The 19,735-nt window shown below is 47.2% G+C and overlaps 1 protein-coding gene and 1 long non-coding RNA gene across 3 annotated transcripts in view; one reads left to right on the top strand and one right to left on the bottom strand.

Annotated features, from left to right (window-relative positions):
- CUX1 (cut like homeobox 1) overlaps positions 1-14,255 on the bottom strand; it is a 242,336-nt gene extending 228,081 nt beyond the window's left edge. The window contains 1 exon segment of the mRNA XM_063173997.1: positions 14,115-14,255. Within this exon segment, the coding sequence (XP_063030067.1) occupies positions 14,115-14,177 (63 nt within the window). The 5' untranslated portion in view covers positions 14,178-14,255.
- On the top strand, positions 13,570-17,148 carry LOC134427862 (uncharacterized). Of its 2 annotated transcripts, none has more exons than XR_010030248.1 (3): positions 13,570-13,630; positions 16,178-16,326; positions 16,890-17,148. It is a non-coding gene; the product is annotated as an uncharacterized LOC134427862 (long non-coding RNA). The 2 variants fall into 2 exon arrangements; XR_010030249.1 differs by lacking the exon at positions 13,570-13,630 and adding an exon at positions 14,081-14,198.
- The last annotated feature ends 2,587 nt before the right edge of the window (positions 17,149-19,735 follow it).

Here is a 19,735-nt window from a genome sequence, read left to right as displayed (position 1 = left end):
CCTTTACTATTCAAATGTGAATTTTCCAGCATAACTTCCCTATGGATGTTCTGTACCTAAATTTTCTTTATTAGCTACAGTAAAGTGACAATCAGCTTTCAGAGCACTTGGCAGAACAAGGATCACCCTGGGTCTAGTTCACAACAACTTTGGGCTCCTACAACATTAGAAAAGAAAGTTTACATCCCAGAAAAGACAAGAATCATCTTGTTAATTTGTTTGGTACAACAGTGTGAACAGCACATGTAGACAAATACTCAATTTGTCTTCAGACACTTTTTAGAAGACAGACATTTTATCAGCGGATCTGTTAACACTTTCCTTCAGAAAATATGTTTCGCCTGCCAGCAAACAAACAACAAAATAATGTGTCATATCTGTAAAATGAGGGAGAGAAATAATCAAGATTAGCTTCAAAGTGTTGCAATAAAACAACAATAATCAAAGGCTGGGACATGGAACTCGTGTTTCAGCCGTGTGCTCACAGCCTCACATTTGCTCTTTTGCTCTGCAGTACCTGCAGCCACGGTGCCATTACACGGTGATTCTCCCCAGTTCTGCTATTTAACAATAACCAGGGGACTGTGATGCTCATGGACCCAGCGTGCCGTGGGTTGGAAGGCACTGCTGGAAACCAAAGCACCTCACACAGGCTGTGCTACACCCAGATGATCCCAAAAGGCAAATCAGCTCCACGCTGGGAAAGGCACCCTGAGATGGTGCTGTTTGTTCATCCCTTCTCAAGCCAAGAAGCACCACTGCAACTGACTTACCCACTAGCTTAAACTACAGGAAAAAACTGCAAAATTCTGTTATCTCTCTGTTTAACTTGAAGAATAACTGCTAAGAAGTCCTCTATTTTGAATTCAGGGGTACACAGGAAACTTTAACCAATGAAAACACTTTTGAGTGAGGCTTCCAAGATCCTAAAAACATTTTTAGTAAGTTCCATAAATTGTACTTCTAATTAAGGGTTAAATTTGGAGACTAAACACCTCTTTATTTGAGGGCAGGGAGGCTTAAATCTTTTTGTATTAATGCTGAGCTATATCATCTGATATTTTTGCTATGACCAACCTATAAAACCTGTCAGCTTCACTCAGTTTACACAGGGCTTTAATTATGTTTAACTAGAATCTGAATGATCTAATTACTTAACATCTTACAGCACAAACTACTGAGGACATCTGGTTGAGCAACTGGCAAAGGAGTTGGGGAAATAAAACCACTCTTGTGTACCCTGCTCAGGACCCCTGCAAACAGATCTCCCTCCAGACAGCTTCTTTCTTCCATGCCACCTGAAATTTCTGCTGCCTGAAAACAGCTCTGTGAGAACAAATCATCCACCAGCTCAAAGAAAATAGTCAGGTGAAGAAAAACTCTTAGTGCCATGAGCAGGATGGTGGGACTTAGAAGAAGTTTTTCATTTTGCTTTCTTCATCATCTGGTGAAAATCCAGATCATGCTCTTGGCCTCTCTGGGCTCCTTCTCCCACCATTCTCCAAGAACTGAGACATGGGGGATCACCCTGAGCACAAAACCACTAAAACTGGTGTCAGCTCACCTACATCATGAAGCTCTCACACCTGCAAGCCTTGAAGATTTTAAAGTGTTTAACCTCTAAGGGAGCAGATCTTAGTAAAACCAGGGAAAACTCCACTGGGGGAACTATGAAGTCACACAGAGAGCCCTGAGGTTAAACTGGGAATAAGCAGCAATATGAGCTGAGGATCCTTTTGGCCACGAACGCTTAAATGGTTTCCACAATGTCAGCCTTGGTCACAGTCTTTCTCCTGGCCTGGCTCCCTGCCAGGGTGAGATCACACTTCATACCTGAGGACTGCTCAAAGAAAAGGGTGCCCAAAACACAGGAAGCTGCTGTCATGACCCATATTGAGCAGACAAGCTCCCACTTTAATCTCTTTGCCTTGAAACCGCAGCGCGCTCACCCAACACATTAACCTGACGTGGTCAAAGAAGAAATAAAACCTGAAAGTTCTGGTCAAAAACCCAGCTAAATCTGCTGTTTTCTGTCTTTACTTTTCCTTAATGAACAGATGGAAACCAGCAATAACCATCTGGGTAAAGCAGCAATAGCTGTAAAGCACAATAATTCCACAAAAATACACTAACAAGGTCACTTAAGTGTTTCTCTAATTGTCTCTTGCCCGTGACCTTTTTCAAAGATCTCAGATGAAAAAAACAAAACCAAAACAACTTATGAAAGATCCTTTGGCATCTCTGACAGAGTCACTATTTGATTCTGTATCCTGGGGAAATTCCACTTGGGGAACAACATTCTGCCTTCCCAGATTTCCCCCAGACCTCCCAGGAAGAACATCCAGCTTTCCATGCTCCACGACAAAATTGATTATCCCTGAACGAGCAGTAAAACTAAACCATTCCTGTAAGTGCAATGCAGCAAATGTTTTGGAATCCTTCAAGATCAAAGCCACTCTATTAATAAACTTATATTTTTATATTCCTTGCAGCTGAAAAATCCAATTAAAACACTACAGTGACCTTTCAGCAGAGAACGACTGTCACAGTGAGGACAGGATCAGAAGACACCCGAAGCAGAGTTCCAGCAAAAATGGGATAGACAGGAAAAGAGACTCTTGCAGTTGTTTTACTTCAGTCACTGGGGTGGTAAAGGGTGGCCTAATTCAATAGGAAGATCTGAGAGGCTTTTATTAGGTCTCCCAAGTAGTGTAACTGACAGTTAAACAAACAAAGCGTCAGGCCTTAAGTCAGCATTTAGAAAGTAAATTTATAATGAAGAGCTGACAATCAAGACACTGTACAAAGGGGCTGCTGCCAACCAACAACTTAAAAAAAAATAAAAAGGCAGCTAGATATGGAATGAATATTTCTTACCATTGAAATTAACTTCACAACTGGTTGGTAAAATGATTACAGCAAATAAATAGGGCACAAAACACTACGAAGTGTGACTGCAGTTTGCCATGACATCCCTGGAAGCAAGGCAGGAGCACTGGATCCCAGCCCAGCAGCAGGGGCTGTGCTCTCCCACACCAGGAATTCCCACTGCCTCACCAGCTCCCATCCCATCCACCTCATGCACAAAACCAAAATGCACCCAAAAAATGAAAAGTAGCACACAGAGCCATCATCTCCTGGCATCAGGAGCTTTCACACTGGCAGGAGAAAGCCTCTAAGCCCAATTCCTGCCATCACCTTTCACCAGGCAGCATCCTGGCAGCTACCAGAGTGCAAACCAGGAGCTGCAGACACAACAACCTTTGGCACAGAGGAGCAGCCAAGCACAGAGAGCCCCTTCCCACCCCAGCAGCCTGTGCTGCATGGCCAAGCACAGAGTGCTGCAGGCCCAGGGTAACTCTGCAGCCCTTGCAGTGAAGTTTATTTTTAAGAAGATGGCACGTACGACAGCTCTGGAGCACAGTGACCATTTTCTAAGATCCTGAAATCAATCTGAACTATTAAATTCTTCTTATAATCCCAGTTTAAGTAGGTTTTCACAGTTCCAATTTTAGACTTCAAGTTCTATTTACAGGACAGAAAATCCCAGATAGTGACACTAATCAAGTTTTACTTAGCTTGGCATATTAAAGAACTAACTATTCTCAGGATATGCCAGAACATCTCAGATGCTAACAGATTTTAATTTATCATTTAAACCAAGCTGATCACAGCACAGTGTGTGTGATGTTTTAATAATTTGTGCTGTCTTTAACACATCACTCCAAGAAAAAAATCCCACTCAGTTCTGGTCTCACTGGCTGATGGCCTGGAGCACAGCAAAGGCCTCACAAAGAGAAAAAATGTGTAACACACATTGTACAGAAGAACTCAGCTTATACAATAAAACTTTCCAGCCCTGGGACTGACCAAAACTCTCCTTGCTCTTAAAAGAAAACGTGAAACCACCTCATGAGCATGGAAACAGCAAACCATTGGACATAAAACTGATAGCATGGTTTAGTTAAACAGTTTAATTTGATTCAAATCCTGACCTAAACTAGGGAATTAATCCTCAGTCCTGCAGGGGTGAAGGACTGTCAGTAACACTGATGGCACCCAGAGTCTGGCAGGACCAGGAAAGTACAAAAATAAAATTCTTACAAACTACAGAATAAATTCTTATAGAACAATTCTTCCCTCCTTACTGTCTGCTTCATCTTGGGAAGCAAGAGCACAGCACCCTCTGAGCTCACCCCTACAGGGCCACAAGTATCCACTCACTTTTGGGAGGAATGAAAAAGAGATATTCTGAGTTTCAAGTGGTAATCAGGAGTACACATTTATGTACAAATGTGTAGTGAACAGAGGCAGAGAGATGAGCAGAGGACACAATAAGAGCAAGCTGCCCTTTTCCAGCATCCCAAGAATTTTGAAAGCAACTCTCCATGCCAAAGAAAATGTGCAGAAACCTGTAAGCAAAAGAAAACTCGAGCTCCTGAAAGAGGCAGGGCAGAGCTGGAAGAAGGGAAGGGAGGAGAAACCAGTGCACTCAACTGTATTCTTTAAATCCATGAAACACTTGCACTCACCTAAAAGAAACTGAGGTTACAATTGTATAAACAGCTCAGCACAAAAGTCTTTCCACAGAAAATCAATTGCAAGACTACTGGCTCCTTGTTTTTAAATGTTTAATATTATCCCATCCCCACAATTAATATCAGAACAGCAGCTATGCTCATACCAGACATACCAAACCAAAGCTGAGTTTTATCAATATTAACACACACAGATCTGCAGCAGAAAAACAGATATGTAGTTCACTGACAAAATTAACATTCTCGTGTTTCAGATCCTAGACAAAGGATACATTTTATTTATGGATGAAAATGAAACAAACATCTTTAAGTGACAACATGATACAAATTTACTTTGACATGAACATGCAATAAAACGTGTAAACACCCAATAAAAATAAAATGAAAAATAATTACAGACAAGACACAAGTATAAATTTTATTGAGCTACTGTGACAACATTTGTGTGTCACATCAACGAAATAACAAGAAACTGAATGGAATTGATTAGAAACATGAGATAAAGGCAGAGATGAGAGGCTGCTGGACTGGGATGGAGAGATTCATCTTTGCTCTCAACTTAACCCTGGGCTGGGCAGAAAGGGGCAGCTCCTTCAGCCAAGCTCAGCCAGAAACTCTGACTACACATGAGCTAAAACTTCAGCACATGCAGCAATGTTGTGCTAAACAGGAATAAAGTTTATCCACCTTTGCCAAGCTCAGGGGCCAGGAGCACAGCCCCAGCATGGAGCAGGACACGAGCAGGAGATGGATATTCCTGATGGCACAAGCAGCACAGATAAAGCAAAGATAAAGCAAAAATCAATGTCACTGACAGCCCAAGCAGGCTGCTGGTACACTACAGAGCCTGGGTAATTTGGATAAAAGAGAAAAGTTGAAAGAAATGGTTTCAAGCTACCCTATGCCATGTGTTTGGTGAGTTATGAATTTCAGCCTTCAAGTACAGGTGCAGCACATCACATAAGAACTGCTCTGCACATCTCCTCTCTCTCTTCTCTTTGGCCATCCAGGGGGCTCAAAGGCTCCCAGTTACTGCCCTTAAAACTTACTGTCCTTAAAACCACCTTACTGCCCTTAAAACCACCAGAGTGTGGCTTGGGATGGAGGATCCTCCCTGCCCCTGGCCCGTCCTGCTGAACAGGGAGCTGTTTCAAACCTTGGGCTGAAGCTTGAAATGATGCAACCACAAACTGCTGAATTTTTAATTCAACGTTCATATAGCTGGCTGCCTATAATGTAAATTTTAAACAGCCTTCAATATACAGAGAAATCTGAAGGGAAACTTGATAAATTGTACATTACACCAAACAACAGGGAGGTTTTAAAGTAAGGTTTTAAAGTAAGAGTGTGTCTATGTATGAGTAACTCTAGATTATAACTTCATAACCAAGGGCATGAAACAATTTTTCCAGTGATTTAGTACCAATCATTCTCAATATTCTTTTAGGACAAGCAACACTTTTTTCACATTCATTTCTGTAGAAACTGTTTTCAGCAACAGCCTGAAAAGCACCTACAAATCAGCACATTTAAAATATTGAGAACAAAGGTGCAGAAAATGTAACCACTGAGTCTTGTTTATCCACAAAACAGAATTAAGTAGCAGCAAAACCCAACAGTAATTGCAAAGTCACAATCTGGTATGTCAGAGGGGCTGGGGGCACTATCAGTGTTTCCCAGATGGAGAAGCAAAGCAGTGCAGGCAAGGGAGGTGCTCAGGGCTTGGGGCAGCTCCTGGGACTGCAGCTCCCAGCTCATCTGAGAGCCACTGCCACCTCCTGACTGTGCTCACGCTGAACCTGAAGCAGTTCAAGGCTCTGGGTGTCAGCACACTGCCCAAAGTGACACTGACACACAGACGTTTTTGATACACACCAGCTTCAGCTCAGCCTTGCTAAGAGAAATCTTTCATTTTCTCTAGAATATTGGTTCAGCAACACCGTGAAACCACAAACACCTACCAGAGATACTGAGAGCAGAAGGAGCAAGAGTTAACCCATCAAACTTCCACTGCATCTCATCATCTGCAACACTCTTCTGGCTTTGCAGTTTTGTTTCTACAGGAATAAACCAGGGCATTTCCACTCAAAACACACAAGCTTTTGCCATCTAAGATATACCTAGTCTGAGTCTCCATTAAAAAAAAAAAATTAAAAAAAGGCAAAAGCTATGAAATTCTCTGGGTTTTTTACCACCTCCTTTATTTTACAGTAAGAACAATGAGAATGCTTCTATTCATAATACCTGAAAATATAATGCAGGTGGATAGAAAGCTACCAGGAAACCCAAACCCTTGATTGTCACAGGGCAACACTAAAACCTGCCAGTGCACTCTTCAGTCACACCATCACCTCAGCATCTCACGGACAGATTTTCCCAGGGTGCTCCCACAAGGACAGCCTGGAGCAAAGCCCAGGTGATCTAAGGTGAGCAAGGGCAGGTGAGGTGGGTGTGGTGGTAACAGTACAGCCAGCCATTTGTTGGGAGACCCACCACAGTGCCCAGTGCACTGCCCAATATTTATATAAAGGCTAAAATAAGCTCTCTTCTCCCAACTGTACTGCAAGGAGTTTCATTTCCAAGTCCTAAGTTTGTGTTCACTCCTTACCTCCTTCCTTTCTTCACCACTTCCCTCTACCCCTCCACTCCTTTAAGCAGTGTCACTTCCCCCACACCACTTGTTTTAATTCTTACTTCCCTCTAACATTGCTGCCCTCAGCTAATCACACGTGAGCCACAGACAGAAACCAACATTTCTCAGCAAGGAAAGACCTCTGCAATGTGTCAGAAGTGTCCTGCACACACCCTCCCCAAGCCCATAAAAGCAATCCCACGGTGACGTGACAGAGCAGCAGTGCTGGACCATCCCACCTCCACAGCTCGAGGGATGGGATAAAATATTTCCAGGAATCAGAACCATGGCTTGGTGTCACCTGAATTTCCATCCGCAGTGCACACCTGGGCTCACCTATACAAAATCCCCGGATTCACCTACGCAAAATCACTGCATTCACCTACACAAAATCACTGCATTCAGCAAGAGGAATGGTCAGGTTCCCATGGGATTTGTGCAGCCATTTAGCCATATTTTATCCTATCATTCACAGAAAGCTTGTGCTGGCACTCCAGATGCTGCAGTCTCCAGGCTTGCTCATTCACTAAGGTACATTTCCACACAAAAGAGCAGAACCACAGGATCTGCTCAGCTCTGATGTATGAACTCCTGTGAAAAGCCTCCGAGACAGCCATGGCCTACATCCGTACGTGCCTCAAAGTGCTCACAACCAGAGACACAAAGATATGGGGGAATTCAAAGCATCTACACACAGCAGCTTAAAATACTTCTGTGCATCTGCTTTTGAGCCTTTCAAAAATGAGTAATCTTCACCTCTGTCTTCCCAGAGCAGATCACTGGGGTGCATGAGGAGGAGGAGGATGAGCAGCACCCCAGCTGCCCTCCCTGCTCCCCAGCACAGCTCCAGCCCCCACAGAAACTTCCTTATTGCCCCAACTGCCGACAAAGAAATCAAATTATTGCAAGACAAGGGGGCAAGTGAATTGTCAGGGAGGCAAAAAGCTGTTAGAATTAGTGAGACAGGCTCCAGCTGCAAACCCCTGCCTGCTGTAACACACACAGGAGCTGCAGGGCACCTCCCGGCTTTAACACCTTCGTACCAAAATTATCTTTACTCAGGGTAAATGTTTAACTCTGCGAAGTCACAGGAGGTGCAAGTAACAGTAAGAACTGCAGAGTCTTCCTAGAGACAGAACAGAAGCACAACCAGGGTACAGTGGTGGATCTACTGCAAATTCCTCACTGCCTAGTGCTTTCCTGGAAATCCAAATTACTGTTGGACAGGAGTGGAGACCTTTGTTACATCCAACAACCGACACCCAACTGTGTTTAATCTTTTATAAAAACTTAACATCCAACAATCTGTCTGCATTCCACGTTCTGCACAACCCAACCAGTGCAATAGCCTGTATTTTCTTCATTATAACTGCCAATGAAGGCAGAAATCACTGATTTGCCTTGTCAAACCAGAGACAACAAAAACAAGCTGAGAACATATGTCACAAAATGAGTAGGATTTATCTTATGTTCACTAATTTAAGGGCACTATTTCTGACTGTGAGGTTCAAGCTTCTCCCATCTTTCCTAGTACATTCACCATCATGTGTGAGCACTCCAGTACAAGTCTCTTTATCCAACATTCCTTGTCTTCTGTGAACAATTTCATTTCAGCTTTTCCCCTCTCATCCTCAAATCTTTCTCCTCACTCCCCCATTCCAGCAGAGACAAATACTGTCACTATATTCCCAATACAGAAAACATTTTATTTTCAAGGCCTTCCTAGAAAGGATATGGGAAAGAACCAAGCACAGGTGCAGGAAAAACCTGAATACACAAGATGGGAACTTATCACCCTGCTTACCTAGAAAGGCTTACAAGTGCACACTGCCTGCCTGGTGCCTCAAAAAATACCAATAATCCACATATGTGTCTGTTCTCTACCCAATAAATAAACTGCCTTTATTCTCAGCCTCAGTGTGATCAAACTGAAACTCTGGATTATGCATTTTTCTACATCCACTTTTTGCATTACAAATCAGCTTGCAAATAAAGAATAACTGTTCGCTGGAATTTCAGACCGCATGTAATTTCTTCTCTAGAAAATGTTTCACCCATTACTTATTTTGCATTGTTACATACAGCCAACCAATGTGATTTTTCTTCAGAAAACTCCCAAGCATCACCATATCCCAAACCCTCCCTACTGCACTTACCAATACATCATCCAGTTAACCACAAACTTGGCACTGGAGCAGAGTGACCGAAGCAGGCAGTGACTCTGCCACATTTCTGATGGGCATTATTTCATTGCAGGAATGGAACAAGGCATAGAAAAGCTCTCAGAGATTTATTCCCAAGGAACAGAACTCAAGGAATCCTCTGAAAGACAAGTTCTCGTGCCAGAAGTACATCAAGGGCCTTTCTTCTGGTACGTCACGTGCGGTGGGTGTCCAGGGACATCACCCTGAGCACCACAAGCTGCCAAAGCTTTCCTGCTGTGATTGCTCTCAGAGCATCTTGGCAGCAGTGCCCTGGCTCTGCCATCCCTCCCTTCCTGCAGGAACACCCAGCTGCTTTCACCTCTCCTCTCTGAGCAGCTAAAGGGAGCAGAAACGTGGCTACAGCAGCTGGAGGCTTTTCTCCACATGCACATTCAGCTACCGCTATAAAGAGAGAACCCCTGACTGCTTTTGGCACAGAAACAATTCTACAACAACCTGCACAAATTAAAGACTCCGACCTGATCACTGATTCCACTTCTGATGAAGCAACAAACTCCTTCATACATCAGCTTGTGCTCTGGTACCATCAGACCCAACTAAACAATGCCAACAACTCCACCTGTTTCTAATTCAGTAACAGAAGCACTTCAGTATTTAAAAGCTGAATTACAACTTAGTTTTCCAAATTTTGTTGCAGATTTTTTAAGATCAATGGTTTACCCTAAGCAATTAGTCACAGCCTGCACAGAACTAATATTCTATCCTTACTTTAATCATATATGATGCAATACCAGGATGAGATTTTTAAAAACAAACACATTAGCAAGATTTGCCTTTAGATTTTCACTCCTCAGCTTGATGGTAACAAGTTGTGTCATTCTGCTCAAAAGCAATAAGAAACTGTACTTTTTACCAGAATGTGAGCCTGTCCTAAAAAGCTACAATGACATTTTGAGAACTTGTGTTTATTGTCAAAATAACTACAGATAGTTCAAGTTTTCAAAGGGTATTAACTTCTTCCATTTGTCCTCAGAGCTGTGGCTCAAGCAAGACTTACTCCTGCTGGTCAGAGAGACCAGCTGCCTCCTCTGATACTGATATATACACCCATATTCAGAAATATTCAGCAAGCTGTCAAGGAGAGCTGCGTGCTGTGCCCACGGGAACACAACGCTCCCTTTCCTGTTCCCCAGCAAAAGGTTGTTTTTAGTGAAGGTGATGGGGACACCAAAAACTACCAACAAACCAGGACCATGGAACAGCAGGTTACCTTCACGCTGCTGATCCGATTCCAATCACACAGCTGCTCCCAGACAGGACGTGCAGCTCTAACTGGAGGGCAGCAGCATTCCTCCAGTGATTTCACCTGCTTTTACTGCCACAGTACTCACTGCTTGCAAGGGGCTGCTTTCTCTGAGCACTGCAACTCCCTCCCCATCAAACACGGGTCAATTTACCACCACACAGCACACTGAGGCAGCAATGCCATGCCTATCCCAGTTTCTTTAGGATCATGCCAACCCTTACTGCAGAAAAGGGTTAATGTTCAGCTGTGTGCCTCGCAGGTACAGTCTCCAGTGAAAAACTCCGTTTGATACCTGTAGGAAGCTGCCATTTTTGCATCTCATATTCCATCTGTGAACAGACCTTTTTGTTCTTTAATCCAAGTTGTGAATTATTTAATCCTGTCTCCAACACTTGAAACATCTTTCCTTATAAACAAGGGGTTATTTAGCGAAAGGAAATAAATAATTTAAAAAGTCAGACCCTAAAGTGTTCCTGGCTCTGTTTTTAATTAATATTGATACAATCTGGAGAAACCTGCTGCTTAATATTACAAGGCAGGTCGAAGCTCATCAACAGTTAAACATCTCCTCCTAAGAGAAGGTGGAAGAGGAAGTTGGGAGCAGGCGGGTGCCAGCGCTCCGGGACTGCCCAGTCCCAGCTCCTCACAACTTTCTCATGCACACAGAGCTTCAAAGCCCTCACACCCCGAGCTGCAGTTCTGCAGGGCTCAGGTGGAATTGTGTTAAGCATAAATCCTCCAGGCTTTCATGCTGGAACAGAGCGTACGCAGAAGTATTTTTATTTTCTACAATTCCACGCTCGAAATGCGTCAGCGCAAGCGAAGGACGGGGACGGAGGGAGGCATGGACACTTCTGTGGGACTGAACTTCTTCCCTGGGAATGATAGTTTTTACAGCACATTGCTTCATCTGCAAGTGGGAGTAAATATTACACTACTTCTTGGTGCAGATGGGTGGGTAAAAAAATAAATTAAAAAAGCCGCTAATTTGAAACAAATTAACTATTCTGCATAGGGAGGAAGGTATTCTCTCCCTTCCCCGGTCACTCCAGGGCTCTCTGCAGACGGAGTGCATGCAGAGTTAACAAACTCTGTGCTGCTCAACCTGCCAACAGGTGAACAGCCTCAATCCGCAGCACGGGTAAATAATCACCAGTCCTCAAAAGCAGGTAATGAATATTGTTCAAACAACTCTAAGCTGGCGTTACCAGAATGCTTCAAAGGAGAAGCTACAAGCTGTTCAAGTCAGACTGTCACATTTAGTCTGCAAAAACGAGATTAAGGTTTGTACAGTGATACTCCACAACAGGTTTTACAGTATGCACAGAAATTAAATTATGATAAAAGTGAGCTATTTTTTACTAAAAACAGAATAGAACAATCTATCAAAATGCCATTTGGCTGTGTTCATTACATTTTAGAATTTAATTTACATGATAGATACTTTAGCATAATATGTTTCAATCAATAAGCATTTCCAAAGGCTTTATTTTTATAGGCAATATTTAGACTTGTTCACCGTTAAATGTAACGCCACAGCAGCAATGTTCGGAGCGTTTATTTTCCTATGCTAAGCAAGTACAGCCACACGTACACAGAGGCAAAAGCAAAAGTCCACAATTAGAGATGTCAGACCTTGTTTAACTACATCTTAATTTAATCCATTTTATTTTATACAATTCTACATCTGGATCTCATTTTCTGTATTCCTGTAGGTATTCCGGGTCACTATTAAGAACCCTTTCAAGTTAGCAAAGTTCAGCCAAGTCTACCTTAATCCAAAACCTTTAAAAGAAACAATAAAACGCGAAAGGGGCTGGAAGACGACAGAGAAACCTGAAACAAAACGCTACTTTACCCCACCTCCTAATGCACCTGAAAGTCGGAAGGGACCGGCCTCCCAGCACAGATCCCACGCAGCACTTCCCCTTTCGGGGGCTGCTGGGGTGGGAGTTTTGAATATTATATATATAATATATATTATATCGCTCCCGCACGCCCGGCCGAGGGGAAGGGAGGGCGGCAGGACCCGGGTCCCGCTGCCGGCCCCCTGCGAGCATCCATCCCCTCACCTCCAGCGGGAATGCGGCTCTGCCCAGCATCAGCGCACCACCATCCCTCCGCCTGCCGCAGCCTCCGGCCGGCTCCACCGCCGCCTCCGCGGGGGCCAGGGTGGGCAGCCGCCGGCTTTCGAGCCAATTTATTTAAACGGGAGGCAGCGGCGGGTTCGGAGAGGCAGGGCAGCGCCTTCCTGCGCCAATCAACTGGGAGACACGCGTGTTGCAATCCCATTCACGGCGGGAGCAGCACCGATACAGCGTCTGACAACCCCCCCCGGCCCGCCCCGGCCTTATCTGTAGCCCGGCAACTCAATTAAACCGTGGGGCCGCAATTCCCCCGGGGACGCTCCCCCGGGGCAGGGGGAGGGAGCCCGGTCTGCGAGGACTTTCCCTCGCAGGAAACGGCACTCCTGGGCTCTCCCGAGCCAGCACAGTAAAGCATCAATATTCCGCTCATCTGTCAGATCCTGGACAGCAGGAGAGGCTGGAGAGCCCGTGAATTATGTAACGTGCCCTCCCGCCGCCGCGGGGAGATGCGGCCGCGATGCCCCCCGCCGGCCGGGACGCCCCTGCGCCCCTCCCCGCGCCCGGCGCTGCCGCTGCCCTCCCGAGCCGCCCTCTCCGCGCACCGGGCGCTCGCCCCTTCCCACCCACCCCGCGGGACCCTCCGCCGCTCACTCCCTCCCTCCCTCCTTGCCGGTGTCCCCGCGTCCCCTCCCCTGGCGGCCCGGCGCGGTGCCCGCGGCGGTCGCAGGGCGGCGGCCGGAGCCCCGCGCCCGGCGGAGCGGAGCGGAGCGAGGGCCGGCACCCCGCGGCGGCGGCGGGGAGCGCCCGCCCGCCCGGCCGGCACCACAGCGCCCCCAGCCCCCGCCGCTCCGCGCCTGCACCGCCAGCCCGCCCGGCGCCCCCACACAAAGTCCCAGCACTCGGTAAACTTTCCCCGGCTCCCGGCGGAGGAAAAGCGGCGCGGACGCGGCGGCGGGAAGGGGGCAGGCGGCGGGGAGGGAGAGGGAGGAGGCGGGCGGGGGATGAGCGGCGGCCGCCGGAGTCCCGCCGCGCCCGCCGCCCCGCACGGCCCCGCCGCCGGGGGGGAGCGCGGAGCGGGGAAAGAGCAGCCCGGGACGGAGCGGGCGAAGCGGCGACAGCCCCGGCAGCGGCGGCTCCGGCGCCATCTTGGGCTGATCGATGAATTGAACAAAGAGGATCAATTTCCGATGGGGCCGGTGATCGATGGCGGGGGGGGCGGAGGGAGCGGAGCGCCGCGGCCGGGCGGAGCGGGGGGTTCCCTTTAGGCGGCGCGGGCCGGCAGCGGGAGGAGGAGGGGGAGGCCGGGCCCGAGGGAAGGCGGAGAAGGGAGGGAGGGGGGGGTCCGGCGGCGCGGCCCGGCCGGTGCGGCGAGCGGGGGAGCCTGACCTGCAGCTGCTGTAAATCAAAGCGCTTCCAATATTGAAACATCGATCCCACATTGGCCGCCATCTTGAGACATATTGAGACAGAGTGAGCGGCTGATAGAGAGAGAGGGGCTGGAGTTCAGGAGCCGGGAGGGAGGGGGAGGGAGGGAGGGAGGGAGAGAGGGAGGGAGCCGGCGGGAGGGGGGAGGAGGGGCGGGGGGGCAAGGGGAGGGAGGCGGGCAGGGAGCGCCCAAATCCCGGCCTGGAGCCCGCCCGGAACACGGACTCAGCCCGCGCGCTCCCGTGGGGGGGGGGGGGGTGTGGAGGGGGCGCCGCGGGCGCGCGCTCACGGCGACCCCGCGCCCGCGGGGAGGGCGCGCGGGACACGCGGGGACAGCGCGCGGCCGTGCGGGGACAAGCGCGCGGAGCGCGGCCGCGCCGCGCGGGGGAACGCGGGGACAGCGCGCTGCCGTGCGGGGACAAGCGCGCGGAGCGCGGCCGCGCCGCGCGGGGGAACGCGGGGACAGCGGCGCGGGGCGGGGGAACGCGGGGACAGCGGCGCGGGGGGACACGGCACCGCGGGGGTGCGGGCACGGCCGGGCAGCGCGGGGCGACGCGGGGATGCCGGACCCGGGGGATGCGCGGCGGTGCGGGGACAGCCGCGCGGTGCGGGAGGGGTGCGGGCTCACGGCGGCGCATCGCCCGGCCAACGGTGCCCGGAGCGGCGGCGCCGGGGGAGCCCGCCCGGGGAGCCGCGGGGCTAAAATTAGCCAAGTGCAGAGAGTTTAGGGGAAACAACAATGAAAAAGTGCATCGAGGGCAGCGGGTTGCCGGTGTCCGGGGCGGTCCGGGAGCGCCTGGAACGGGATTTCTTCAGCGCGGACAGGCGCTCCCTGCCAGGGCCGGTGCCGCCGGCCGCTGCCGAGGGGACGCGGATCGCACGGAGGTTGGAAAATCAGATCCCAGCCCCGCGCAGGATAGTCATAGAAACGGGGATTAAAAGGATGGAATAACTTATTTTGTTCTGAACAATAATGTTGCTATAAATACGAACATTTTCCTTGTTCCCTTCCTGAAAAGCCCAGAACATTTTAGCAGGCTCATCTAACAAAAAAAAAAAAAAAAAAACCACCCTGCAGATACCTTGCACCCCTCGAAATCATTCCCTGTTTTTACTGGGAAATGGGCAAACCCACGGTCTGTACCTGTCCCCTCTGGAATCAATAAACTGTACGGTATTTTTCCGAACACAGCTACTTTTGCTGATTTGCACTTCATCTGTAAAATGAAAATATCTCTTCCCCCCCAAGTGAGCGATTGTAGATTTTTTCTCAAATTGTATTTGATCACCGAGTGAATTTAGTGCTCGCTCAAGTCCGTGGGCTGACTGCTTGGAAATGGCTCTGCCTGTCTTTGGAGAAGTTACGGCAGAGGCAGCAGAGACAGCGGCAGAGCAATTGCCACAGATTATTTCCCAATCTGCTGCCGGCCTCCTTTGGAAGAGCACCATCATTTCAGCCTCCATTTCCACTTTTTGCTGAGGCTGCTGCTTACAAAGATACTAATTGCGATGGCGGGTTTTATGTTAATGGGTTCCACGTAATGATCAGCCCGGCGACTCCAGACCTTCAGATTGTTGGTTGGCTGTGCTGGGAATAAAACTAATGGCATTTGGTTATGAAAATGTCAGACCTCTACGTGGTGATCTAAACTGGGGGCCCAATGAGACCGAAATCCAAGAGCCTCCCCACGATTGCCGGGGGCTGGACCCAGGGCTGCCCTTGGAGAAGGAAATTCCTTCTCCCCCAGAAGTGCCATGCTTTGAGGGAGGGCAGCTCCTTGCTGGGATGATGCTGGAGAGGATTGGGGTGCCCGGCTGGGGTACCCCCTGCTCTGGGGACGGGGTGTGGGGCGCTCGGAGCGACAGCCGGGGATGGAGCTGCGCGAGCCTCCGAATTCTGACTAACGCCGTAACCGGTTTGGTAGCTCTAAAATAGGATTTTAATCCTGGGAAGCATCATTTCACATTCCAGTGATCTAATCAAAATCCTTTCCTCTAATCTCTCCATGGTCCCCCCTTTCTAGATGAAAGAGGCTGGAGTTCCTGTCTTCACCCTTTCTCCGCTGCCTCCCTGTTCTACCAGTCTGTTCTGTGTCCAGGCAACTGCAAAAAGACATTTCAAAGGCTCCTGCCGTGCCGTGTAGATGTTTTCTCTTGTTAGTTTGGACTGCAGGTGTGTAAGCCTCAAGGATGAAGTATCGTGGTGCTGTTTTAGGTTCGGGGCACACAGTCGTGGCACAATAAATCACATAGGAACGCTCCGCTTTGAACGCGCGCGCACAGAAAAGGGAAAAGAAAAAAGCATCTGACCTGAATCATTTTCTGGAAACACATCTGGTTAAAATCCAAAGTTTTAAATTGAGTAATATTTTAAAATACATTTGGTAGGTATTAAATTACAGTGTTATATCTGGTAATATTTATGATACTAATGTGTTAAGCGGAGGTTTATATCTGTCAAGAAATATGAATGATTGTCATATGGGCTAACAAATGAATCCTGATATAAATAACATTTTATGATATTTTTAACATTATTGTAGTCTTTTTTTTTTACAGAAGTTACATTATTGCCAATTTGAAATAAAAGCTCTGTGGCTGCATACCAAAGCTTTTAGCTATGTAATTTTGAATAAGTATAAAGCTGTACGGCTGATTTGGGGAATTACTGAGAAACCTTAACTCTGCTGGAAGACAAATGCTGAGCACCTATAATTCCTATTGTCTTCCATGCAGGATCAAGTCCCTCGTTTGCCATTTTGTGTGGCAGCAAGCCCAAGGAAATCTTGCTTGACAGCTCTGTTTTCTCAAAGTGCTGCGTTTCTTCGGGCTGGATTCTGCAAAGATCCTGCAGGCTACAGAGCTCCTTGGAGCAAGTGATAATGTGCTTTGTGTTCCTGCTGAAATGTACCTGTGTACAGTGGGAGAGGGAGCTTGGAAAACTGGGTGTACCCTGGCAAGAAGATGGTTAGAATAAAGTTTTCTTGGATTTTTATGTTTTGAGGAATCATTCTCATCTGTTCGTTTGAGGAAGGTTTTTGTAAAGTTGGGTTTGATCTGTGTAAATGCTAACTTCTTTCAATGGGCACTAATAGAGCACTGAAAAAGGAAGCACAGTGGATTTGAAGTTTAAATTTCAAATGGTGGCAGCAACTAGTACTACTTGATCCAAAATAATTTTAAGTATGTTGTACAGATTTCTTTTGGGGAATTGGGTGAAAATCACATTAAATTTTTTTGCCTATTAATGTCATAAGATCTCACTGATACAGCTCTTTAATGAACATATTTGCACTTTGGACCACCACAGAAAATTATTCTTGTGATTCTTAATGTCATCATCTGGAATACTGAGGAAAATGGATCTTTAGTCCAAAGGTCCCAAACTGTTGGGAACAGTTCCCTAGCACAGCTGCTCCCCTGGGCATCAGTCTGCATTCATGAGGATATTTTGGACGATGAGTCCAGTATTGATCACTACACTTGGGTTTCTCTTTGCCCTAATGAACCTGGTTGATTTTCTTGGCCAGGACACTGAAAGATGAGGTGCTGCTTCTCCAGCACCTGTAACTTTTGGATCTCTTCTCTAAGGATTCTTAAGTTTTTTTCTTCTCATTTTCATATAAAGTGACTCCCAAATTTTTATCACTGCCCCTAAAAGAATTCCTCCAGAGCCTTCTCTGTACCCTTGTCTGCTCCTTCCCTCCTCACTTCATCTTATCTTTGCATTTTCTTCAGCTGATTCTTGTCCCTGGCTGCCTGTGCCTGCTGGAAAGAAGCTCCTCATCCCAAAATCCCAGCCCTCTCCACTGTGGAAGTGCCCTTCTGTTCACCTTAAATTGGATTTGGGATATCCTTTACTGCTCTGTGCCATTGCACAGCGAGATTCCACAGGGATGGCAGGAAACAGAGACAGCCAAACAGATAATTTATGTTCCTGGGAGATTTAGTCCAAATTAAGATCAAAACTCATATATGTCTTCCAAATCACAGATATTTTTTTTCCAATTATTGTCAATGACTCTAATTCTGCTTGATTTATATCCCTGGTAGTAGCCAGAGGTTTTGCAGCACATAAATTGCCTGAGGGTTTGGCCACTGATGTGGATGCTGTGACATGTAGAAGCTCAGGAAAGCCCCTGAGCAGGAAATGGTTGGAAACAGGGAAAATAGCAGGGAGAAGTGTCCCCCATGCCTGCACATGATTATCTGAGTGTCCAGCTGTGGTGCTCAGCTGGATGGACCCTTGTTTTCTCAACCAACATGGCAATTCCCACTTTTTTTGGTAAATTGGGAAAGTTTTAGCAGAAATCATATAGATGGCAGCACACATGATCTAAACACAAAATCTTGTGATTTCTGTTAGCCTGTGAGCACTGCACAGCCACAGATGCACTCTGGCAGGTGGAAGAGAAGAAAGCAATTCTCACAGAGGGCAGGGAAAGCAGCCACAATTAAAAGCAAAGTAAATTTGCTTGGTGTGGTTACTTGCTGGTTAACTCTGCAGACATTTATGAGGATCCAGCATAACCCACAACAGACCTTCCTTGGGGATTTGTGGATTAACCCACACCAACACAAACATGGCACTGCTGGGGTGTCTCTGCATGTGCAGCAGGACTCACTGAAGACCCCAAAAGAGCTCCCACAATATTTCTCTCAAACAGCTGCTTTTCTCACCAAATGTTCCATCCAGATGTGTGGTGGTGTTTTGGCCAACATGTGGAACAGCAGAAAGAATTAGAGGAGGAAAGGATCTATTGGGTTCTGCATTCCCTGGAGCTGGAGAGAGTAAATTTGATACTGATTTCTCTCAGGGTATGGTTCACCCCAGTTTTAATCCTTGTCTTCTCATCCTCTATCCCATGCACAGGATGGTACCAGAGCCAGGATTTTGTTGGGTGGGAGGCACATTCAGCAGCACTCTTCTCTCTGACTTAGGCTGGTCTTGATTTGGGAATTCAGCTTTTCTGCCCCCTAAAGGGATCAGCAGACAAGTTAGTAGGTTATGTTCCAGGAAAAAAATTCCCACCTTTTTTCTCACTTGAAAACTTTCATGTTTCTTACTTTTTACTGGTTTCTCTTAGAGGTTTGGGGGTTGGGTTTTGCACATCCTTTTTTTTTTTTTTTTTTTTTTTGGTGGTATTTAACTTTCGCTGTTCCTATCATGAACCCTCACCCACTTCATGCAGCCACTTCCTCACTTCAGGTTCTGGCTGTTCCCCTCTCCCTCCCTGCTCAGGTCCATTTTGACCATGCTTTTCCTCCACTAACTCTGTCCCAGATAGGTATTTCCCAGTTTCTGCTGAATCTTCAGCTCCAGTATTCCACATTTTACTTTAGAAGGTTGCATTATTATTTTAAAAACCTTTTTGTGTTCTGAACCTCACCTGGGCTTATTCTGTTTGTTTGTGCCACCCTGGCAGTGGCAGGGGAGCTGGTTTGGTGGCTGTGGCTGGGGACAGCAGCTGTGGCTGCTGCTGGCACGGGGCTCTTCGTGACATGGAAGGATCCTGGATCCTCCCTCAGTTTCTCCATTCTGTGCAGCACCAGTGGGCACGGGGAGATCCAAATCTCGTGGT

This window comes from Melospiza melodia, chromosome 21 (assembly GCF_035770615.1).
Source record: "Melospiza melodia melodia isolate bMelMel2 chromosome 21, bMelMel2.pri, whole genome shotgun sequence".
NCBI lineage: Eukaryota > Metazoa > Chordata > Aves > Passeriformes > Passerellidae > Melospiza > Melospiza melodia.
This window is presented reverse-complemented; position numbering and strand designations above follow the sequence as displayed.